At 40.6% G+C, this 25,423-nt stretch overlaps 1 protein-coding gene across 11 annotated transcripts in view; it reads left to right on the forward strand.

The window, feature by feature from the left end:
• The window catches only part of TLK2 (tousled like kinase 2), a 122,598-nt gene extending 97,836 nt beyond the window's left edge, over positions 1-24,762 (forward strand). For 10 of the 11 annotated variants that reach the window (XM_063081466.1, XM_063081467.1, XM_063081464.1 and 7 more), the window contains 6 exons: positions 4,467-4,556; positions 8,743-8,912; positions 10,148-10,286; positions 14,763-14,874; positions 16,389-16,496; positions 20,595-21,692. In XM_063081466.1, the coding sequence (XP_062937536.1) occupies positions 4,467-4,556; positions 8,743-8,912; positions 10,148-10,286; positions 14,763-14,874; positions 16,389-16,496; positions 20,595-20,768 (793 nt within the window). In that variant the 3' untranslated portion in view covers positions 20,769-21,692. Of the gene's footprint in view, positions 1-4,466; positions 4,557-8,742; positions 8,913-10,147; positions 10,287-14,762; positions 14,875-16,388; positions 16,497-20,594; positions 21,693-24,530 lie in introns of those variants that run through there. The other variant, XR_010021976.1, reaches the window with a different exon arrangement.
• The last annotated feature ends 661 nt before the right edge of the window (positions 24,763-25,423 follow it).

Here is a 25,423-nt window from a genome sequence, read left to right on the forward strand (position 1 = left end):
GAAAATAATAGATTTTTGTGAGTGCTTTAAAACTTCATTATTTAAAAAAAAATTTTTTTCATTGAATCATAATTGATTACACGTATTTTGGGGGTTCAACGTTGATGTATGTTGATCAAATCAATACTATTAGCATACACATTATTACAAATAGAACTTATTCTTTATGCCCCTTATCCAATCTCTTCCCATCCCCCTCTCCCCTCTCACTTCTGATAACCCTAGATTTCTTCTCTCCTTCTGAAAGAGTAACGGTTACTCTGTTGATTTGTTGCCTAGATGATCTGTCCAGTTCTGAGAGAGGTGTGTTCAGGTCCCCCAGTATTATCATAGAGCAGATGCCTCTATCACTCTGGAATGGGCTTTGTGGAGAGAGACATCCTCTTCTTTTCTTTGGTCTCTGCTGGTGACTCTCCTTGTGTCAATGCACTCAAGTGGCTAGTGGGCCATCTGCATGGTGGTTGTGGCATCTAGCCACTTTTGCAGCAGCTGTGGCTATTGTGGTGGCTGCGGTGGGCCACCCACATGGAAGTGTTTTTGGCATCCTCCTTGCCTGGTTGCAGGAGGAGGGGTTTGTCCCTAGCTCCATGCCTCAGGACCCCAGGTGAGCCTTGTGGCAGTGGTGACGTGCTTGGATGCGGGAGGACAGGTTGGTCCCCATCCCTGACTCCATGCCTGAGGATCCCAGGTGGGCCCCGTGGCTATTGCTGAGCAGTTGGGTGGGAAGGGAAGAGAAAAAGGGGGAAAGAAATAGGGTGAGAGAAGGAGGAAGGAGGGAGGGCATGGTTGAGGCCCATGGCACCCCCCTCATTTGTGCAGGGGAGACCAGGGGTCTTCCAGTGGTAGCTCCGTCATTGCTGGGATAGATGCAGATGTCAGGGGTGTGTAGCTGAAGCCCTTGGTCCCCTTACCACCTGGCTTGGGAGCCTGGGGTGCTTCCTTTAGCAGCTAGGTGGTTGTTGCTGGGCCGGTTGTGGGTGTTGGGGGGCATGGCTGAGGCCCCTGGCTCTCCCCTATCCCTGGCTTGCAGGCCCAGGGGGCTTCTGGTCCTTCTAGGTTTTACAGGTATTCTTTGGTGAAGTGAGACCTTTACTAGTTCATATCAAACTTTGTCTCTGGTCTGTGGGTATTTTGTTTTTTCTTTCAGTTCTGTGTTGGATTATTTGCTGTTCCCACCACTTAAAACTCTGCACTAGCACTAATTTGTTGTTCTTTGCTTACTTCTAAAATGGAAGAACTTCCTGTGGGGACCAGCACTTGAGTCCTGTGGTTGATCTAAATTGCTGCTTGCTGCTGATTCCGTGGGGAAGGCTTTTTGTGCAGCTCAGGTTTTAATGGTTGACTTTGTAGGTACTTCCAGGTCTCGTGAGATCTGGTACACCTGGGTTGTGTGGAAACTCTGGTCTGGACCTAAGTCTTTTCAGCAAACTGCACCTCTACAGTTCTGTATTCCTGACCAGTCTACACAGAGTAGGCCCAGGCTGATTGGAGGGCAGCTCAGCTGTCCATGCTGTGCCCCGGTATTCCCCCGGTGGGCCCATCTCCCCCTCCACCCCTGCTGCAAACACTTCCCATGGCCCCATGCGCCAGTCCCTTGCGATGACTCACTAGCCTCAATGTGGCTCCTTTTTTCAGTTTTCGTGGCTCCTCACTCCTTGTGGGTCCACGGTAACCCTGTTAGTGGTCTTGCTGGCCTGAGGGACATCAAGGCCTTTTTCTCCCCTGCCACCTCCATGTAACTTCATCTGAAGAGTACAGCAGCGGCTTTTGCCAGCTCTTGCTCCATGTGCTCACCAGGGCCAGCCTTGAAGCAGCCGGGGCTCAAAATGGTGGGAGCAGTCCTTTCTTTCTCTCATTGTGGCTTCTCCTGCCTTCGTGAACTTCATAGGTCTCTCCTCCACTTCCCTGAGCTCTAGTGGCCCAGCTCTGCTGTTGTTGCTCTTTAATAGTTGTAAATTGGTTGATTTGTGGGCGAGAGTGATGCTGGGGACCGTCTATTCCACCGTCTTGAGTAGAAGCCTAAAACTTCATTATTAAACTAAAAAGTAGTACACTTCAGTATTGTGGTAACATTTTGAAATATGAAAATGATATTGCCCTGCATAGTAAGGTCTTTTAATTGCTTTTCCATTAGTGGGGATGACTTCCCAGTCCCATCTGTAATCAAGACATTTATTTGAGTAAAAAAGAAGGAAAATCTCAAAGAAAATAAAAGGTTGTGGTTTTGTTGAATTTTGAGTTCTGTTTTGCCCTTTCTTTCCTGTCCTCTTCCCCCCACAAACAAACAAAAAATAGACTTATTGTATTACTTGTGCTTTATGAAAACAATAAGAATACTAGATTTCTTTAATTGCCTCAAGTAACATATTAAAAATTGTACAGCAGGAAAAATTTCATATAAAACTATCTGCAGAAATAATTTGTATCTTAATTAATATGCTCTTGTGTAATGCTCTTTTCTAATTTTCTAAGATAAAAGACAAGCATTTTGAGAATCTAAATATATATTCACTTATGAGAGCAAAAGACACTTTAGTGAATAAGCTTCTTTCACTTTCTTATTGAAGTCTCTGTATTTATAGTGTATCGATCCCTTGGATGCTAAATTGAAAGTTGATCATGGCTCAGCCACTGCCTTGCTGATGAAGTAAGAGAAGCGGGCTTTATGCTTGACATGACGTTGAGGGAGTAGTTTCAGTGACACTCAGCAAATTTCATTACTTGGCGAGGACTTTGAAGGATTTTGATTCTTAATTTTTGCCTCCTTTAGTTTCTTCTATTTTCTGTAACTTGACAGAGAAATTGGTCTCTACTCTGAAATGCACAAAATCAAGATGTTAAAATAGAAGGGCAGAGAACTATAGATTTATAGCATGCTAGAGTGAGAAATGACTTAAACAGTGATCTTTTTTTCCCATAGGTTTCTAAACTTGTTTTTTAAAACAGCAGCACCTTTATTTTACCAAATGTAATATTACTTGGAATCTTGATATATTAAAGAAGACAAATGCGGAGTTACTTTGGAAAATGGGGTTGGGTCAAAGCTGAATTTGCTCGGCATCTGCAGGGAGCACACTTCTACACTTCCATTCCAGGGCCAGCCCGTGGCTCACTTGGGAGAGTGTGGTGCTGATAACACCAAGGCCATGGGTTCAGATCCCTGTGTAGGGATGGCTGGTTAGCTTACTTGGGAGAGCGTGGTGCTAACAGCAAATCAAGGGTTAAGATCCTGTTATCGGTCATCTTTAAAAAAAAAAAAAAAAAAAAAACTTCCATTCCAGGGATGAAACTGAAGCTCAGAGAGGTAGAGTCACAGAGCCACAACCGGAAGCCAGGTTTCTGGGTTCCCAATGTAGTGTGTGTTCTGCCATTGCTCTGCCTCCGTGCTAGCCAGAAGCAAAAATGGCCAAAAGTGGCAGCTTGAAAAATAAGCCAGAAGTTTCCTTTGAGGGGAAAAGATTCAATTACTTTTAGATTCAGATTCCTCCTTCCCCCCATACCCTGATTTTTTTCCTCAGCTTTTCTTTAATTTAGTATTTTCTGTGTATTTTTGATATACTGGAGTATACTGATTTCAAAAAATATCAAATTTTTTTTTTTAGTTTTATTATACTATGGAAGATTTTCTCTTTTCTTATTCTCATAACAAAACATCCCAAATTAAATGGTGCTGGATTACTTAAAATATAACAGTTTCTGGTTACTCTCTTTGTGAATAAGAACTAAATACTTAAAAAATTATTGGCAATTATATTGTGTAAACATGTTATAGTTTTAAAATTCAATATATGAGTATGTCTCAAGTTATATAACCCATTTTGGTTTGTAATCTTATTAAACGATTTTAAATTGGAAAGGAACTAAAAAAAGATACGAATAAATATACTTAAATTCTCTGTTCTAAGAAAACTAGGGTTTCCATAATTTTGAGTTTTCTGTTAATTTCACATTTTCTTAGAACAAAGTAAAGCTAATAGCATATTAAGTCCTTTTTGTAAGGAGTAGGATTTAAAAACAAACAAAAAACCCACAAAGCACTGCCAGTTGACTTATGTGACAGGTAATCCTTTACATGCTAAAATTGACCCCCTTGTTGTAACAGGATATAAACATTTATAGATATTAAGTGTCAGCTATAGAGGAGAGGGGGAAAAAGCTGTCTTCGTAATTTTTAAATTTGTGATATTTGGGTAATATATATAAAAGAGGTGTGATTGTCATAGAATGAACTTGAAAGATATAAAAGGTTGGCATTCATTCATTTAACAAATATTTGAGCACATACTATTTTCTCAACAGCTTGGTAGGTACCAGTAGAGAAAAATCAGATGAGGGAACCAGATGGGACTGAATGCAATAAACATGTGGAAACAGTGGAGAAATGAGAGAATATTTAGGAGTATCTTTGAAGAGTTCTAAAAGGCAGGCCAAAGTACTTTCTCCTTAATTTTTCTTTTTGTTTACAGGCATGCATGTAGGGAATATCGGATTCACAAAGAACTGGATCATCCCAGAATAGTGAAGCTGTATGATTACTTTTCACTGGACACTGACTCGTAAGTACAGTGCTGTTTTACCTTAGCAATTAATATTATTTTCTTACAGTCTTGACTGACCATTTATGGAATAGAGTTTAAATCTGGGTCCAGGAAATACCCTCTGAGGGAATCAAATATATTAATTTGTGGGCAAATGATCATATATAAATTCAAATTTGGGTCAGCAAGACATCTCTAGGCCAAAGGTCATGTGCATTTGTATGCTGGTAAATGTTTAACAGCCAGCTTGGTGGGGAGAGAGACAGAGCTAATTTGTAGTGTTTGTCAATTTCAGTGGTGTAAATACTCCCACCATGTCCAATTTTGAGCTACCTAACTTAAAAAAAAAGCTTTATTGAATTGTAATTCACATACTACATGATTCATCCATTTAAAGTATATAATTGAGTGGTTTTTAGTATATTCACAGATATGTACAACCATTTTAGAACATTTTTACCACCTCAAAAAAAATCCCATACCTTTTGCTCTTATCCCTCTCCTGCAGCCCTAAGCAACTACTACTTTTTATCTCTATAGATTTCCTATTCTGGACTTCCATATGTCAGGTCGTTTGTTTGTTTGTTTGTTTGGGGTAGCTGGCTGGTATGGGGATCCAGACCTTTGATCTTGGAGTTGCAATGCAGTGCTCTAGCCAACTGAGCTAACCAGCCAGCCCTTGGACTTTCATATGAACGGAATCATATAATGTGTGGGCTTGACAGGCTTCTTTTACTTAGCACGTTATTTTCAAGGGTCATCCTCTTAGCATGTATCAGTATTTCATTCCTTTTTATGGCCGAATAATATTCCTTTGTATGGATATACCATATTTTGCTTATTCATTTGTCCTACCAGTGGTTTAATAACCAGCTTCATAGAATTCCTGAAAATTTAACAGCCAGCTCTTGAGAACTGGCACAGATTGGTGCCAGCATGCCACTGATGTGCACCAGTGAGTGTAGACTATTTAAGAGAGTTTCTGCTTCAACCGAGAGACTCTGATGAACACCGACAGGCCCTTTAAAAGTACCAGCAAGGGACGGCCCCGTGGCTCACTCGGGAGAGTGCGGCGCTGGTAACGCCGAGTCTGCGGGTTCGGATCCTATATAGGGATGGCCAGTGCACTCACTGGCTGAGTGTAGTGCGGACCACCTGGTGCCGAGGGTTACGATCCCCTTACCAGTCAGAAAAAGTAAAAAAATTTAAAAAGTACCAGCAATGTGATTTTATCCTAAAGCAAGATAATGTAGTACAAATGAAGGCAGAGCCCAATGCCACATGTTGAAATGTAGCTTCATAGGCTAATAGGATGTTAGAATGGGAAGGGTTCTCAGGTCCAGCCTTCTCATTTTACAGGTGAATTTTGAGGACCAGAGACTTGTCTGAGATCTTTGATAATCTTAGGCATTGTTGTATTTTGTTACCTGGTATCTAGAAGCTTCTAGAGCCTCTGGGTTTATCCAGCAGTTTAGAAATATTTCAGCATTTGGAAATGCTTCTCTGTAGGTATCTGGGCTGAATAAGAAGAACATAGCCTAGTTCTGGCCGGCAGGTGTTCCCCTCAGCCTCCCAGGGTGATTCTAGGAATTTTGGTCTGTTCTAGCTGGCAGCTTTCTCAGAGATGTCTACTCAGACAGCTGGCCCACAATTAGAAATGACCCCAAAAGGAGGTCATAATTTCCTTGGAAACATGACTGTCCTTTATCTGCTTAGGGATTTCCTCTTTTCACTAGGGTGGCAGTTGTACCAGGCATAGCCACGCATGTTTTGCATGGAGTAGGTTTCAAAAAAATAATTTACTTGGAGGGCAGGATTGGGAAACCTGGGGCAGGTCTCCGCAGGGTGGCATGACTGTTTTGCTTTGAGTAAATTCCTTGAATGCTAGGTGGACTCCCCCCTCCCCACCCCCTGGCAAAAAATGTAATACAAAAACTATTTCAAAGGTAAATATAACAACTTGGATTATCTGCTGTTTTGAATTATATATATACTTTTAACTAATATGACAAATTGAGTTGATTCTGTACTACCCTTGAGTTGTCTACTTTGCTCTTCCTATATGTAGGGGGAATTTTCACCAAAAAAAAGACCATCGTTTTAAACAGTCTTCTGAAAATTGTTTGGGTATTAAAAGTGAGATTTTATTTCTAGCTTGAGAAGAATCAGTCCACTGATCATGAGAGTCTGTGTCTCAGATTTCAGCCTCTTAGATCAGAGAATCTATATATTTTAGTCATTCTCAAATAGGGTGCTAGCATGCCCTGTTGTGTTCCATAAGAAGCATAAATTATTGTTCAGTTTTGGGATTCCACAGAACTGTGTGAGTCCACATTCAATGGCAGTGCTTCTGGAAGGCCTCTAATTGCCCAGAGGCCCAGAGTGCTAGTCCTGAGCCTGTTTACCTTCAGATCTGCTCCTCACCCTCCCCCTTCTCCGCATCTTAGCTGGGTTAGCCCTGTTGGCTGTCTTTACCAGGCTTATGTGTCAGTTGGCATCCAACTGGGTTTAGCCAGTTGGTCCTTCACCCTCCTCCCACCCCTACAGTTCCAGTTCTCTCTGTTGACCCTGGGTTCTGGTTGCACTGTCTCCTCTCTCTGGCCCTCTGGCCTTAGACTGCTAATGGTTTCCTGCTGTTGATGATCTCTGGGGTGCCTCAGTGGACCAGTTTGTCTTCTCAGCTTTTCCATCATCTGTGTGATCACTTCCCTGTATTACAGCCTCTCTGGTTCAAATACTCAAGTCATTTTTATTTCCTGACTAGACCCTGACTGATAAACCCATTGTCACAACTTAGAATGACTCAAAAGGTATTCATCTCTCAGGGATATTCAAACAGTTCAGGAAGCCTTATAAACAGTTCAGTATATAATGCCTTAGAAGATAGACACGTAACCCCATGTAATGCCACAAATGGTGTGTAGTTTTAAATATGGGTCTGTGTGATGTATTGACATAAGTGAAGGAAAAATAAACATGCCATATAGTAACACATTTGTTAGAACCACACAGATACTGTATGTTTACAAGCTCTTTTACACCTTGTGTGTTTAGGAAAGAGAAATTCATAGTGCACTACTGTAGTCACCCCTTATCCTCAGGGGACACATTCCAAGACCACCAGTGGATGCCCAAAACCGCGAGTAGTACTGAACCCTATATATACTATGTTTTTTTCTATACATAAATACCTGTGATAAAGTTTAATTTGTAAATTAGGCATAGTAAGAGATTAACAACAATAACTAGTAAGAAAATAGAATAATTATAACAATATGCCAGGATCACTACTCTTGTGTTTTGGGGCCATTATTAAGTAAAATTAGAGTTACTTGAATACAAGCACTGTGATAACACCATAGTTGTCGAGATGGCTGCTAAGTGACTAACGGGAGGGTATCACATATAGCATGTGTACACTGGACAAAGGGATGATTCACTTCCTGGGTGGGATGGAGGACGGCATGCAATCTCATTACACTACTCAGAACTGCACACAATTTAAAACTTATGAACTATTTCTGGGATTTTCTGTTTAATATTTTTGGACTGCAGTTGACCACAGGTAACTGAAACTGTGGAAAGCAAAATAGTGGATAAAGGGGAGACTGCTATGTTGTGCTGAACTACCAGGTACAAGGGGACTTGAAAAAGTTTATGGATAGATTTGTATTATCTTTCAATTGTTTTTCCACGAATTTTGTGAAGTACACTCATATGTATGCAACCAGGTCTTGGGACCTGAACAAACTCTAGATTCTTCCTCACTGTCAGCACTCAGGGTTATAAACAAAATGTTTGCAGTGGGAATTGTGTTAGTTGATCACAATGTGGTTGTTTAGAAATGAATGCATGATGTGGGGATGTATTGGAGACCCTTCCAAAAAGATATCTAACTTAAATATACTATAGTTCTTATCAGTGTTCTTATAGTCTAGATTCAAGAAGAGCTATGCCATAGGTGAACTTTAGCACAACAGATTCCAGTGTGGAGGGTACGGAAGCTGTTTAAGAGAGTAAGCAGTCTTCTTCCTGTAAACCATTCAGGTAGATAATACTGAATAAAGGAAAGGAGAGTATTTTAAGGAACAAAGAAGAAAGGAGTGAGAAGCTAGTTACCTTAAGTTTTCACTGGAACTGGTTTAGATGGTCTTAATCTGCTTGCTCTTATCCCATGGTTAAATGTTGGTTTATTTCTCTTTAGGTTTTGTACAGTATTAGAATACTGCGAGGGAAATGATCTGGACTTCTACCTGAAACAGCACAAATTAATGTCAGAGAAAGAGGCCCGATCCATTATCATGCAGATTGTGAATGCTTTAAAGTACTTAAATGAAATAAAACCTCCCATCATACACTATGACCTCAAACCAGGTATGTCTAACTTTTAGGAGACAGCAGTACTGTTTTCTTTGGTCTTATAAGGGACTTATAATTTTATAAAATTAGAGAATTTGGCAGGAGCCAAGAACGCCTAATAACATCTGACTTTAGATTACTTAGGTAGGTGTGGGAAGAGTCCCAATTTTAGATTAACTAGGTAGGTGTGGGAAGAGTCCCAGCCACCAGCACTGGGTTTGGGGCGGGGCTGGGGGTCGGATTAAATACTCTGGAGAAACAATGCCTTTCTTTTTGGAGCCAGGGCACTTGATGATGTCAGTTCCATTAAGAAAGAATTGTTCTGGCAAGTTCAGTTTTGTTTTTTTCCGTTATTCACACTACGTAGCAGTTTCTCTGCTACAAGTCTCTTTGCATATATGCCTCCCATTTCATTAAATTTCAAGCAGAGTTTTCATCTTTTTGTCATGGTTATCTAACTATGATAGTCATCATCAAAGTGTGGAGGGCAGTTAGAATTCTTACCTCTATATTTTTTCATTGTTATCCTCAGCTGTTTTTTAGAAGTCTGCATATGTTCTATGTAGACAACTCTAACCAGTTTAGCTTGGGTGTTAGGAAGATGGTTCCTGTTTACTTCCTGGTATGGCAAAATTGTTTACTTTTCTGGTAGCTACATATTAAATCTCACTAATTCACTATTCTTTAATGTTCTAATATAATTCAGATGACTAAAAAATTAATTAAAATGAAGTGATTTTAAAAGATGGCTATTGTGTGATTGAGTTTTCTGTCACTGAATTAAGCACACTTTCCTGCCATAGGAGCTGAGCTGTAGGTGGTGCTGTGGTGCTAGCTTTGATTCACTTGTTTGTTTTCTTTGCTTTTTTTTCTTTTTTCTTTTTGGAACTACTGTTCTAAACAGAGTGTTTTAGAGATCCTCACTGAGAGTTCAGATGAAACTTTCTCACCATTTTTGAACAGCTGTACAAGTAATATTTTACTTTGACAAATTATTTTTATTTCCAGTGCTCATAGTGGTAGTTTTGGCACATTAAGCAGGTGATTCTTGGAAAAGAGAAGTTTCCAGCAGACACTGAGAACTCTGCCCCAGCATCCAGAGTAGAGATTGCTTTGTTGCAAAGATTTAGATGTTTGCTTTTGCATGCGAGAGTCTGAGTTCAGTTGGCCCCTTCTTGTCTGTTATTGCTTTGGGGTTTTTTCTTAATCAGTAAGTCCCTGCTTATTCATGAAGATTTTTATCTTTTTAGGTAATATTCTTTTAGTAAATGGCACAGCGTGTGGAGAGATAAAAATTACAGATTTTGGTCTTTCCAAGATTATGGATGATGATAGCTACAATTCGGTGGATGGCATGGAGCTAACGTCACAAGGTGCTGGTACTTACTGGTAGGTATCCAGGATGTCTCTGGGTTGGCTGGTGGAGATGTGGCTCTGCGATACAGACGTGTTGGTCATGAATAATTTATTTCTGTGTACTATCTGCCAGGCAAAAATGCTGTAAACCAGACTTTCCTCCCCAAATAGTTACTGTCTTTTCAGCATTTTGACTCTTTGTATTTACATTAATTTGTCTTTTTTTTTTTTTTTCCTTTCTTGAAAACCTTTAAGAGAGGTCTTATGTATGGGCCAGATGTTTGAGATGTATGTTTCCCATAGGGCTGGCTTCACAAGTCAGTAGAGAATGAGGTTGCTCGTGGGGCATAGATAAAGAATGGCCTTGAATTCTTTTTGGTACAAATATAGTTCTCTCTCTTCATGAGTTAATGGATATGGGATTTGTTTCTAGAATTGCCTGAGGATAACAGACTCTCAAGAGTTTAGGATTTGTGAAGACCAGGATGAAAAATAACCACAGCATCACATGAAATCTATACTTGAAAAAGTGAGCGCAGATTACCCAAAGTTTATCTGTGCCTCTTAGCCATGTTCTAAAGGGTTTTGAGGCTCATTTCTTCCCATTTGTTGTCACCTGTCTCCCCCCAACCACCCTACCACAGCTAGCTCTGCTTGTCAGTTCTATGACCTCTCCTATTTATGCCCACTATTACTTTTGACAGTGAGAACCATAAAAGATACCTTTGGCTAAGGCATTTAGCTTTGTGATTGTAGGAAATGTGTTAACAAAGCTTCCCTTTCCCTTCTGAGGTGGTTACACAAAGACACACACTGGCACGTGTGATTCTGAACCTGGAGAATGCTCAATAGCACTAAGGGAGGGGGTGACATGTGCTGTTGTACTCCAGCGGAGATCAAACCACTTAGCTTTGGGCCTGTAGGACACTGGCCTTAGCAGAATACTAACTGTCTGGGAATGGTCTGGGGAGCGGAGGGTTGTTGATGAATCAGACAGGGTTGAGGGCATGCCACTCACAACATACAGGATCAGCCCTGTTCCCTTCAGTCAAATCCTGCTAATACCACCATGTACACAACACTGCTTTCTGTTGCTCCTTATTGTTTTACTATATTAAAAAGTCAGTTTCTAAATTAAAACTTAGAAATTCTAGATTTAAAATAGAAGCTACATTTACAGTGTTTATTCACTATGGTGGTTATTGTGGGTTAGTGTTCCTGTCACTAAATGATGCAAAAATATCTTCTGTTGGAAATTCTGGAAACAGGTCTATACCTCTGCTATGTATATTTACTGGAACTTGGGTGTGACCTTTGTGTTTGATAGCTTGTTCTTTTTAAAAGGTGCAGTTTTTTCATGTTTAAAAGTTATTTCATTGTTACCTAGTACTATACGAGTATTTTCTTAGCTAGAAAAATTCAGCAATTGGAATTTAAATAAAAATTATGTCTGGGATTTGCTTTAAAGTAATCTGTGGAGATGGGTGTATATGACCAAAGATTGGCCACATGTTGATAATTATTAAAGCTGGATGATAGTTACTTGGGGGGGGGGGGTGGTATTTTACTCTTCTTCCTATTTTAGATTATATTTGAAGATTTTTTATAATGAAAAGTAAGATGGAGAGGGGGCTTCTGAGAAAATTAAGTTTTATAGGGCTGGCCAGTTAGCTCTCTTAGGAGCATGGTGCTAGTAACACTAAGGTCAGGGGTTCAGATCTCCATACTGGCCAACTGCCAAAAAAAAAAAAAAAAAAAGAAGAGAGAGAGAGAAAGAAAATTAAATTTTATGGATTTCTATGAAGGTTTAAAGAGTCTCCACGTTGGTAGAAGCATTGTCATAATCACCATCCTCATTATGTCCTTCTCTTGTGATAGCCCAGAGAGATACAAATAGGCCAGCAAAATTCCAAGTGACTATTTGCAGGATTTGATTGTTTTAGAATTCTTCTACATTGAATACTTCTTTTAAAGGACCCATAGACTATGCCTTGAGAATCATTTTTCTGTACAAAGTCTTTTATTGTGATGGAATATGCAACTATGTTTGTTTTTTTTAACACAATTTAGTATAGTATCATAGAACTATCTTCTATGCTCCCTCCCAAAGTTCTTGATAGGAAATTAGAATGTTTATATTTCAGTATTATTTGAGTGAAGAACTAGTTTATCTCTTCCTTTACTGATAGAGAAACTGAAACTTAGAAAGTGGTTTGCTAGATTTATACTATCAAGTGACATGGTATCTTTTATATTCTAAAAATATTGCTAAATTATTACTCTGCATTTGGATGAGTTCAACAGCTCCTATTCCTCCCCACCACCTCCACCAAAAACTTATAAATACATAAAAATGATCATTGTAGAATCAAGTTTATATTTGTTATTTATCTAAGGTCATATTTAAGCTACGTATACTAAAGAATCAAGAACTATGAAAATTAGGATTCCAGGAGGTCTTAGTGGCACTTGGAAGAGCTTTTCTTTTATAAATTATTTTCGTTTTTCTATGTTTTTATTTCTTTGCCTTTTTACTGAGTTCTATGTCTGTACATGTTGAGTATCTCTTGTCTGAAATGCTGGAGACCAGAAGTGTTTCAGATTTCGGGTTTTGGGATTTTTGCATTGTACTGTGGTTGAACTTCCCTAACGGCTGAGCAGCATCCCTCATCCAAAAATCTGAAATTCAAAATGCTTCAATGAACATTTCCTTTGTGTCATGTTAGTGCTCAAAAAGTTTCCCATTTTGGGACAGGGGCTTAGTGAGAAATTAGTAAAGGGCCACAAAAAATGATTACATTGTGTAATGATAAATATAGTGAAAAAAAAGATTTCACATTTTGGAACATTTCAGATTTTGGATTTTCAGATTATGGATTTCACTTTTCAATGTATGTTTTGTCTAAAAGTTTTCATTGTGAAATAATAATTTAGTCAATGTCTTAATCATCCAAAAATGTCTGTTAAGAATAATAAATAATGGGCCACCCCGTGGCGCACTCAGGAGAGTGCAGCGCTGGGTGTGCAGCAGCGCTCCCACCACGGGTTCGGATCCTATATAGGGGTGGCCGGTGCGCTCACTGGCTGAGCGCGGTGCGGCCGGTCACACACACACACACACACACACACACACACACACACACACACACACACACACACACACACACACACACACACACACACACACACACACACACACACACACACACACACACACACACACACACACACACACACACACACACACACACAATAATAATAATAATAATAATAAATAAGAAACAAAAATATGAAACTAAACTTTTTTAAAAAAGAAAAAAGAGGGCTGGCCGGTTAACTCAGTTGGCTAGAGTGTGGTGCTGATTATACCAAGGTCCAGGGTTTGATCCCTGTTCTGGCCAACTGCCAAAAGAAAAAGAAAAAAAGAAGAAAGAAAGAAAAGCCTGTCATCTGAAATGAAAGTAAATTTGATAAAAATGATGGATGGGAGGGGGAACATTTTTTGCCTCTTACGTCTTGTGGTCCCCTTTAGGCTACAAGTTTAGATTTTTATACCAGGAGCACAGCAGGGTTCAAAATAAAGTGTTTTTCACAGAATTGATTTTGCCAGCACAAAATCTACAAAAATTGATCTCTTCAGATTTCTGCCTTGCAGCTGTGTTGTGGCTAAGATTCCATGCTGTGGCTAACGCGTATTTGTTTGGTTTCCTAAATGCCAAGAGGCACTTACCTTCCACACCATACAATTTGGTGTGGTTGGCTGTCCCTTAGTTTCTTTAGAGACCAGTAGGGGAGAGGGAAGGAATTTAGATGAGGATTGAGTTATGCTAACAACTAGTTTGTTTGGCTTTTGCTACACTATTTCTTAGTCTTCCAGTAAGCCTCTGATCACCCTTAATATAGGAAATATAAAATATCTTCTGATAATTTGGACTTTCGTGTCACCCTAGATTATATATTGGAGTCATTTCCAGTCCAGATTTCCAAAAGAGGTACTTAAGAAGGCAGAATAGCCTCTCCCCTCAGAGATCTGTACTGGGTCCTCAAATCATTTGGGCTTTTAAAACATTTATTTTAGAAGACATCTTCTTCTTCAGGTAACATGAAAGAAAACCCACACCATTTCTAGTTATATTTTAATATTTGTTGATAAAGCTGTCATAAAAGGAAATGTACCTTTTTGTACCTCCTATCCCTTTTAAAAAAATTGTTGAATGACATTTAAATTACACACAACCCTGGGAAAGGAGGCTGGGGGTGGGTGAAGTTGGACTAGGGAGAATATTTATCGCTCTCAGTAAATTGAAAAATGTATTTTAACACCCTGTAAGGACATTACCACCTCCCTAAGTTAGAGTGCCTTTTTGTTGATTGTCCATATAGGACTAAGTTGACTGTTAAAATTCAGATATTTCTATTTTTGACAAGGTCTTTTATTTTGGCCTTTTTGACATATCTTAGATTTATATAATCATTTTCTTAAGAATTTTTATTTCTCTTTTGTCCTAGGTACTTACCACCAGAGTGTTTTGTGGTTGGGAAGGAACCACCAAAGATCTCAAATAAAGTCGATGTCTGGTCAGTGGGTGTGATCTTCTACCAGTGTCTTTATGGAAGGAAGGTGAGGAAAGTTAATGTAGCAACTTGACTTCCTTCTTAGGTAGCATGTGGACTCAGTGCCTCGGGTGGATTAGTTTCTTGGAGTTAATCATTGGGTTATACAAAATGGAATCCTGAAAGTAGTGGTTTAAAGAAAATACAGACTTAATAATAAAATCTTTATGCATAAGCAGAGATTCTCAGCCCTAGGGCAACTAATGAGTTTTGTTGGGCTGTTGAAAACACGCATTTTTGCTTTTCTGAGTTAGATCCAGAACATGTTTTAATTCTGATAATATGTGTAGGGACTTACATGAAATAGTTTATTAAGATATACAGTCTTCCCAAGAGCCATTCTTAAGGGTCCCAGGAACTGAAGCTTGAAATATCAGACTTTATTTCCTACCACTACATTAGTTAAAATTATTATTAAACAAAGCATGTTTTACATTTCTGTACTGGCGTAATTAGAAAATAATTGTTGTGTGTTAACCTCTGATCAAGGTCACATCATTTGAACAAGTGATAATCCAGGTAGTAATCTGTGCCTAATGAATTTTTATATTTGTTTTTTCTTTGTGAGCATATCTTATAAGTGGATATATTAGGATCCAGTTGTGTATTTATATTCTTATTTCTGCTTTCAGTGTGTTTTGTATGTTTCAGTGTCCCACATTAAGCTGTGGGTATAAGCCAGATGAGAGTTCTGCAACTCCTCTGGACTCTTTAATGTTTTGATTACACTCCCCAGACCAAACTGTTAATTCAGATTACAGCTTTCTCTTTAACTTCTCCTTGGTCTTTCCTTCTTCTTCTTCTTTTTTTTTTTTTAATCTTACCTCTAAAACAGAGAAACTATTCAGAACTGTGAGGCTTAATTATTGTTTATACTCTCTGATATGTTGAATTGCTGTGATAATGGTGGCAGAGGTTATCTAGGAAGAATTGTTTAGATCTCTTAGTAGAAACACTGTAGATGTGACAGTATGCTTGAACTTATTTTTAAGAGTTTATTAGAAGATGGCAACTTAGGGCACAGATGAAGCTACTGAGTAGCCCCAACTCTTTTTTTATCTCCACTTTCTTCTTACACCTTATACTCTTACTTTTTACTGCCTTTTTCATCTCTTTTCATCTGAGTTTTGGGTGAGTACAGGGGCACATGTATGTGTTGCTTGTGCCACAGGTATCATTCAGAACACTCAGAACAAAAGAGGTTGCTAGTTCCTTATCTGAATCTTCCTTTTCTTTGCTGTGAGCAAAACTTAGCAGAGGTATTATGATATAGATATGAGATGCTGCTTCCAGTCCTGCCTTGACCTAGAAGCTGGACCATGAGCAAGTTACTAAAGCTCTGAGCCCTTTCCCCTTCACCTATAAATAAAAGAATTAGAGGAAATCATCTCCAGAGTTCCTTCCAGCAATTCCTACTGGGAGATGTTTTCTCTTTTCCCTTCTCTGTGGTATTAAATTATGTTCTCTTTAATCTTAATTAGAGGCCCACCTTTGTTTGTTTCTTTTGTTCTTATATGATAGCCTTTCGGCCATAACCAGTCCCAGCAAGACATTCTACAAGAGAATACTATTCTTAAAGCTACTGAAGTACAGTTCCCGCCAAAGCCAGTAGTAACACCTGAAGCGAAGGTAAGTTTTGACCCATTGACCAGCAGAATGACTGCTTTACCATCTATATTATTTTTGGGGTAATAGTGGATGAATTATTCAATATGAATTCAGGATAGGCACGAAATAATATTTCTCAGAGCAACAGGTAGAAGAATATTGCTTATATTCTGCCCACCCCATCCCCAATTCTAGTAAAGGGAATGTTGACAGGTTAGTTTTTTAATTCACAAAGCCTCCCTAGAGTAAAGGAAGGAAAGGGAGAGCAGACTCTTCAGTAGAGATATACCAGGCATTGTGAGGGGTACCCAACTTCTCCTTGTTCAGGGCTTGGGATCAATTTGGGGAGCTAAGGCCCACACAGGAGCAATTATATAAGAGTATGAAGACATTATAGGGTTCACTGGCAAGTGAGTGTAAGCAGTAAATTCTGTAGTGGTTGGTGAAGGCATTACTAAAAAACTCATTGGGGCAAAGGAAACATGGAGTGGGAGATGGAGAAAGGAAGCTATAAATAATCACTTCAGCCTTGCTACTCATACAAACCAAGATACTCGTAGCTACTCATAGTTTGTCCTTGCTGTTTTAGGTATCTCTTTTTATATATTAACCATTCTAATTAGATAGGTGACCATATTGGATGGTCATACAGCATTTTTAGTGTCAAAATGAGCAGTTACAAGTCCAATTCCTTATCAGTGTTTGGTCTCTGCTGTTCCCTGACAGTGCACCTTTGTGAAGTAGGTTAGGAAAGAGGCTATTTTCCAAGTGGTTTAGCTGACAGGTTACATGTTAAGAATGAACATATTTAGCAATTGTTTATAATTCCTCACTGATGACTTCCTGCCCCCATCATTCAACAGTTTAAGTACTACATAACCAAGAAATTAAATCTGCAAGGGAGAAGTCCTGTGTATTAGTCTCTTTCTGTTGCTTATAACAAAATACCTGAAACCGGGTGATTTATAAAGAAAATGAAATTTATTGCTTACAGTTTCTGAGGGTGGGAAGTCCAAAGACCACCTGTGGTGGCAGCAGTGACCGAGGGGTCTCACATTGTAAGATGGTGGAAGCAGAGAGAGCAGAGCAGAGAAAGACAGACTCTCCTCTTCTTTTAAAACCCTCAGAACCACGCCCCTGACCACCATTTTTAATCCATTCACTACTGCACGGTCTTACAAGCCAATCACCATAATAGGATTTCCCACCCTCTTAACAGTCAAAGTGGTGGCTAAGTTTCTAATACATAAAACTTGGGGACACAATTCAAGCTTCAGTGAGTTTTGGGGGGACATAATTCAATCCTCTGCATCCTGTAATACATTCCTAAGGCAAATGCAAGTTTCCTGACTATCCTGTGAGAGGGCTGGAGAGAGACTCAGCTTTGAAGCCTGATAGACCTAATTTTGTTGTCAATTGTGCACTCATTAGCTTTGTAACTTGGGGTAAGTTTACTTAAACTTTTTGAGCTGCTTTTCCTCGTTCATAAAACAAAGACAAAAACACCTTTTAGTATATGTGCTGCCGAAGCGAGCACGACAAAAACACCTTTTAAAAGGTGGTTTTGAGTGTAGTATCAAGTGGCTTGTACAGCATCTAACACTTGGTAGCTTTTGCAAGCTGTTCTTAATACCCACACCACAGCTGCCATCAAGAGTTGACACTTGAGGGACTTGAATAAGTTGCCTGACAGATGTTTAATTCTCCTCATCTGTTAGGCCTTTCAAGACTATTTCTTTATACCACTGTCAAATTTTGGTGTTTATTCAATGAATAGATGAACAAGTGACCAAACTTTAGAGATGTTAGATGGACTTGGCTGTGAAGAATACAGAAATATCTCCAAATCTTTCCACGGGTTGTCTCCAGTCTCCCTGCTCCCCTCCCCCTAAATGTGTATTTCTCCAATCCCTGTCCTCTACCTTCCCTCTCCTCCCACAACAAATATTTAATGGGTGCCTATAAAGCACTGACTGTTCTAGGTAGTGGAGGTGGAACTGAACATGTAGCAATCAGCTACACAGACAAGGTCCCTGCCCTTAAGGAGCTTACCTTCCGTTAGGTGAAACAGACAGTAAAACAAAATGGATACGTTTCAGTTGGTGATAAATGCTCTGAAGAAAGTAAATCAGAGTAGGGAAGGTGGGAACCCTTGTTTGAAAGCATGGTTAGGTCTCGGTGAAGTGAAATGTTGAGCAGTGTTGTGAATGGTGTGAAGGTGGGAGTCACGTGTCGATTTGTGGGAAAAGCATTCCAAGCAGAATGAAGCAAGTACAGCTTAGATGTGAGCGGAAGCTTAGCAGGTCCACAGAGCTAGCAGAGCAGAGGGTGAGTGGTAGGAGAGATGGCTGGGTGAGTTATGAAATGAAATGGAAAGCAGTTGAAGGCTTTGATCAGGTCAGGTCAGCTGTGTGATCTGATTGCTGTTTTAAAAGCCTATGCTGGCAGCTCTGTAGAGAGAAAATTCACAGTAAAAGAGGTTTATTTGACCAGTATCCAACCCAAGATAACTTGTTTAACTCCAGTAGAAAGGTTTATTTTTTAAAGACCACATATCATTATGTTCGTTTCTATGAATTTGTTTTTACCTTCCAAATGCTTTAATCAAGCAAGTACCTGTAAGTGTCTTTGATTCTGAAAAGACAGGATTGGCATTATACTTTTATGTTTTGTTAATTAAATATGCAAAAAAAAATAGAAAATCAATAGCTTGTTTCATGTTTTAGATTTTGCTTTAGACAAACTTTACTTTTTAGAGCAGATTTAGGTTCCCAGCAAAATTGAGCATAAAGCTCAGAGTTTTCTCATATACCGCCTGACCCCATCCACACACAACTTCCCCTATCAATATCCGACTCCAGAGGGGTACATTTGTTACAATCAGTGAACCTATGTTGGCACATCATTATCACCCTAATGTGAAATATGGACTTTTGGTGATAATGATGTTTTGGATTTTTAAAAATTGATTCATTTATTTTAAAGAGTTGTATTACCAAACTTTGATTAAATAGAGCTGTCTGGTTAAAAAATAGGAAGAAAGCAAGCAGGAAAGACAGATAATCTATAATGCTTTTTTGATAAGAGTTGTAGAAACTAAGACTACATAGTCTTTCATACCTAGTGCAAAGGAAACCTCCATGCTGTAGTGAATTTGATTTCCATATCAAACCACACTCACAGTATGTTTTTGTCTGCAGTACTCTTCAGGGTGCAAATTCTATTCAGGTTTCCCTTTACTACTTAGGTATGTGCCTCATCATTTGCTTAATGACCTTTTAGAGAAGAATGATATACACAGGGAAATAATTTCAAAATCTATGACCCAGGGCCAGTCCGTGGCTCACTTGGGAGAGTGTGGTGCTGATAACACCAAGGCCAAGGGTTCAGATCCCTATATAGAGATGGCCGGTTGGCTCACTTGGGAGAGCGTGGTGCTGACAACACCAAGTCAAGGGTTGAGATCCCCTTATCGGTCATCTTTTTAAAAGAAAAAAACCCAAAAAAACCTATGACCCATTGTAGCATTAGTCATTGTCAGTCTCCTCAAGCTGCATGTGTTGGTAGTTTGTCATTAGAATTTCCACTTCCTCAGGAAGTTCATGTGAGGCCATGGTTTGCAGATGCAGGTGAATGAAATTAGTTTCCATCCAACCAGCCAAGGCAAAGAGAGATTTCTTTGTTGGCCTTGGTGCTCTGAGGGTGGGAGTATATAGAGACGACACCCCCTTTCTCTGCTCTTCAGGAAAGACTCAGTCTCCTCTGTTGGGGAGGGAAAGAGTCGGTGGCAGCAGAGAGGTTCTGGTGCCAGCTGGAGCATCTGCTTCTCTGCTTCCGTTGTCTTTGGGTCTGCCTGGTGGTTTCTGGGAAAGGCCTTGAGCCCCTTCTCTTTTTTCCTTTTTTTTTTTTTTTTTTTTTGCATCTGGCTGGTACGGGGATCCGAACCCACGACCTTTGTGTTATAAGCCCACACTCTAACCAACGGAGCTAACCAGCCAGCACCCCCTTCTCTTTAGCAGATGTTTGCTCTGGGCCCTGGCTGCTGATACAGAGCCTCAGGGTTCTCTCTGGAGGTGTCAGGATTATCTACTTCAATCTTCAAGAAAGTTTCCTTTGCAGGCGTTTATTCGACGATGCTTGGCCTACCGAAAGGAGGACCGCATCGATGTCCAGCAACTGGCCTGTGACCCCTACTTGCTGCCTCACATTCGAAAGTCGGTCTCTACAAGTAGCCCTGCTGGAGCTGCTATTGCATCAACCTCTGGGGCATCCAATAACAGTTCTTCAAATTGAGACCGACTGCAAAGCCACTAACTGTTGAACACACACAAAGTGGACAAATGGCATTCAGCAGCGGGTTTGGAACATAGTGAATCCAAATGGATCTCATGAAACCTGTACCAGGTGCTTTTATTTTCTTGCTTTTTCTCATCCATAGAGCATGACAGCATCGATTCTCATTGAGGAGAAACCTTGGGCAGCTTGGGTCAGGCCTCGTAGGAAAAGGCCCCGCCCGAGGTTCCAGCGTCAACGGCCACTGTGTGTGGCTGCTCTGAGTGAGGAAAAAATTAAAAGGAAAAACTGGTTCCATGTACTGTGAACTTGAAAACGTGCAGACTCAGGGGGGTCCCTGATGCATTGCTTCAGATGAAGAATGTGGACTTGAAAATACAGACTGGGCTAGTCCAGTGTCTATATTTAAACTTGTTCTTTTCTTTTAATAAAGTTTAGGTAACATCTCCTGAAAAGCTTGTAGCATAAAGGCTCAGCTGGGGATGGTGTTTGACTTTGGAGGAAAAAAGTTGCTATTGCCCGTTAAAGGCACTAGAGTTAGTGTTTTATCCCTAAATAATTTCAATTTTTAAAAACATGCAGCTTCCCTCTCCCCTTTTTTATTTTTGAAAGAATACATTTGGTCATAAAGTGAAACCCGTATTAGCAAGTACGTGGCAATGTTCATTCCAATCAGATGCAGCTTTCTCCTCCGTCTGGTCTCCTGCTTGCAATTGCTTCCCTCATCTCAGTAGGGAAAAATTGAGTGGGAGTACTGAGATGTGTGGGTTTTTGCCATTGGACAAAGAATGAGGTTTAGAAGACTGCAGCTTGGAGTCTCTCTAGGTTTTCAACTATTTCTTCACAATTTGAACACTTGATGGTTGTCCCTTTTAATTTATTTGAAGTGCTATTTTTTTAAATAAAGGTTCATCTGTCCATGCAGTCCTCTTGGATTCTCTGAATGTAGTAACTATTGAAACTGTTCCAAAGGTAGGCAGAAAATGAGCTGGGGAGCCAAATGCTCCAGAGAATAGTAGTTCCTACCCACAGTCTTTGTGTGCTTGCTAAATGGTGTACATTTCTTGTAAACCACGTTATTAAAACTTGATCAGCACATAAGCTTTCCTCTGTTAGATCTTTTGGCAGGAAACACCTTTCCCCAAACCTCTAAATTTTGTGGGTGTGTGCTGGTGTGTGTGTCTGTGTGTGCATGTACACACACACTTTGTCTAACTCACTTTAATAGATTGATCAAATGGAATTTAAAAAAAAATCTCAAGGGAAATAGTTATTTCAAATATGAATATTCTTTTGGAACTAATTTTTTAAAAATTTGGTTGTTTCTGAAATGTATGATCAACTGAAGATGGAGCTGAAATGGGAGACGCATGGCCCCACCATGCCCTTTAAACAGCAGAGCACTCGACAGTAGAAAGGGAAGGAGGCCAGAGCCTGAACATGTGGTAGCCAGCTTGGAATGTTACTGACATATGTGGCAAGAAGGCTCAGCCAGAATTATTTAAAGATGTAGCTTTCAGGCATGCGAGTTCTCTGGGCAGGGGGAGGGAGTCAGGAAGGGTAGAGAACTCTCAAATAACTCATGACTCTAGTTTTTCTTTTACATGTGAAAAATGCCACTGGTGACACATTTTCTAGGACCTTCATTTGGTTTGTCTGCCCCACTCTCCTCAGTATCAGACAATCTTAAGGGAAGATGGAGGGTTCCAAATTGGAGAGAAGTTGGTGGGCAGGTATTGCCATGTGGAATTCTGAATGGAAGGAAGTCAGCTCCAGAGGCCTTGGTGCCCCCAGCTTTCAAAAACTATTTTGTTGAAATATATACTTATATACATACACACACGTGTGTATGTATATAAGTATATATACACATCTGTATTTGCACATATATATGTATGTGTGTATGTGTGTGTAGTACCTTTTTTTTTAACCACTGCCTTCAAGCTGCTAAGCAAAGAGTACCCATGGGCCTCACAGGTTGAGCAGAGTGCTGAAAGGACGGCGTCTGCGTACGTGGAGACATGGATGAAGCTGTGATCACATTTAAACTTACTCAAAGGAATTAAGTTCTATTCCTGTTTTTCTTCCTCCCCAATGATCTTGCAGATTATTTTAAACTTCAAAAAATGGTGCATCTTTAAGTCTTTTCTCTTACTTCCTGCCTCCTGTTTTCCCATGGGTTTATAAATGAAGATGCAGGACTTTGTCGATCTACCTTTTCTGCCCTCATCCTGAAGGAGGAATGCCCTTTCCCCCTGCTTTATTGGGTCTAGGGCCTGGTCGGAGCTGATGGCTTGGCTGAGTCTGGACAAGACCTCTTTCCACTGCATGGACGAGCCCCAGAGAACACGCAGAGCGTTGACCTTTTCTGGTCTTTTAAGGAGTCAGTGAAATCACCAAGTGGGGTTCTTCCATGACATATTTTGTTAATATGGGTTTCACTTTTTCCAAAGATAGTCCCTTATTGCTACAATGTTGATTTACTTTATACAATGATGAAAAATATGTATTAATTTGTACTTAAACCCAGCCAGATTGTTTTGGCCTTTCCCAATGGAGGGGTAGGGAGAAAGGATATTAAAATAAGTTTTAAGAAGTTTTCAGCCTCTTGATTTTACTCTAGTTCTCCAGCTTCAAACAGGGCCCTTACCATCTAGGGTGCAAATAGGGGAATCCTGGCAGCTGGCTGAGTTCCTGTGGACATTGCAAGCATGATGGGAATGCACTGATTGCTGCAGCACCTTTTGTACCTCTGATGTGCCAAGAACTATGCTTGTTGGTGGAATACAGCAGTGACTAGCATAGGAAGTTCTCAGGAAAGGGTGGACGCAGGGCTCTGAGGGGAAGGAGTTGGGCTCTTCCATGGTGAGACGGGCATCTTTACATGGAGAATCACCAGGAAGAGCTGTATGCACCCCACGTCTGTGGCTGACTTGGACACATCAGCTGTCATTTGTAGAGAATCTGTCTACCTCCTTCCCTCTAGTCTGGGAAGGACAGGTTTTCTTCTAGCTGAGAAGATTAGCAGTTAAGGAGCTCTTGTGTTTCTTAATTTAGAAAATAGCTCTTTTAAACATAGTTATTTCTTAGAATCCTAGTGCTAGAAGTAAACATTGGGTCCAGCTCCTTGCTTCTGAGAAGACAAACTGTATAAGTAACTTGGCCCACGTTGGTGATCCCCCCGCCCTTTGAGCAACTTTCATTCCTTCCCTTACTTCATCATTCTAATTGTTCAAGTTATCTGTTTTTGTTTCTTAAGGCAGAATCACATAGAAGTTAAGAGCCTAAGCTTTAAATTAGGTCTGAGTTCAAATCCCACCTCTGCAAGCTTCAGGGATATTATGTTGTATTGTGGGAGTGAGTAAAGATAGGTAAAGTGCCCAGCACATAAGAGGGTAATCAAAAAATGTGATTTTAAAAAGATCACAAGATCCAGTAAATAGAAGAGCTGATCCTGGAACCCTCAAGTTCACGGTTTTCAGGTTCAGCAACTTCTCCACACCAGGGTGTCAGGAGATCGTTCTGCCTTGGGTATGTCATGCAGACCTTTCTAGAGACTGCCCCTCTAGCTTGAGATTCACTATCAGCTTCTAAAGAGGTCAGTGGGTCTCCTCTTACCATGGCTCCACGACTGCTTCTGTGGCTAGCGGCATCAGCATCACTTGGGAGCTTGTTAGAAATGCACATCCTCGATCCCCACCCCAGACCCACTGAGTCAGAAACTGTAGGGGTGGGGCCTAATATTCTGTTTTTACCCTCCAGGTGATGCTGATGCAGGCTCAAGTTTGAGAACACAGCTGTAGGCTGTCTGGCTCCCAGGTGGGATGAGAACTGAAGGTTACCAGACCTGCTGACCTTCCTGCCAGCCACTGCAATGAGGGTGGGGTCATTGGAAAGGGTGGCTGTCAGGCTTCTTCTGAACTCACCCAGCTGGAAGACGGAGATGACTCCTGTTTCATTTTCTACGTTGAGAATAAAAATCCATCTTAAGCTCTGGGCTCTCCTAGGACTGATGCCATACGTTTGCTGCCTTTATGGGGAGCAGGAGGAGGGCCCCCACAAACATCCCTTATACAGGTACTAACAATATGCTCAAGAATCATCACTCCTTTGGGCAAAGTTTCTCACAAAATATATAGCGACTTGGCTTTCTCTTAACAACTCATCGGTACCTTATTGTGAATTAATTCACATTTTCCCTTTACCTGAGGGGTCCAGAGTTGCAGGAGACAGCTGGCTGAGACCTGGGTCTGTTATGAATCAGGCTGGCAGTCCAGATCTTGGGTGAGGAGAGCCTGGGCTGGACTAGCTCTTGGAAGGGGTGGGGGAGGAGAGAGTAATGGAAAGGTTGCAGGGAGAGGAGGAGGGTTAAAGAGGGAGTGGTTAGGGACTCTGTGGCTGCTGTTGAGCCCTGTGGGTGGGTTGGGGGAACCTGCCAGAGGCTGGGAAAACAGGCCCGCCTGGGAGCAGGTCTGGGACCTATGGGGGCAGGGAATACAAGAGCGCTATTGTGCTGGGGCAGCTCAGCAGGGGCGCAAGACAGGCTGGAGTCAGTAGAGGGATGTATGTGTATGTGTGAGGCTCTGGGCAAGAGACCCTGTGGTGAGAGGGGTCAGAGAGCAGCTGGCTGACTTGGTCCCACCCGCTGGCCCTGG

This window comes from Cynocephalus volans, chromosome 16 (genome assembly GCF_027409185.1).
Source record: "Cynocephalus volans isolate mCynVol1 chromosome 16, mCynVol1.pri, whole genome shotgun sequence".
NCBI classification, from domain to species: Eukaryota; Metazoa; Chordata; class Mammalia; order Dermoptera; family Cynocephalidae; genus Cynocephalus; species Cynocephalus volans.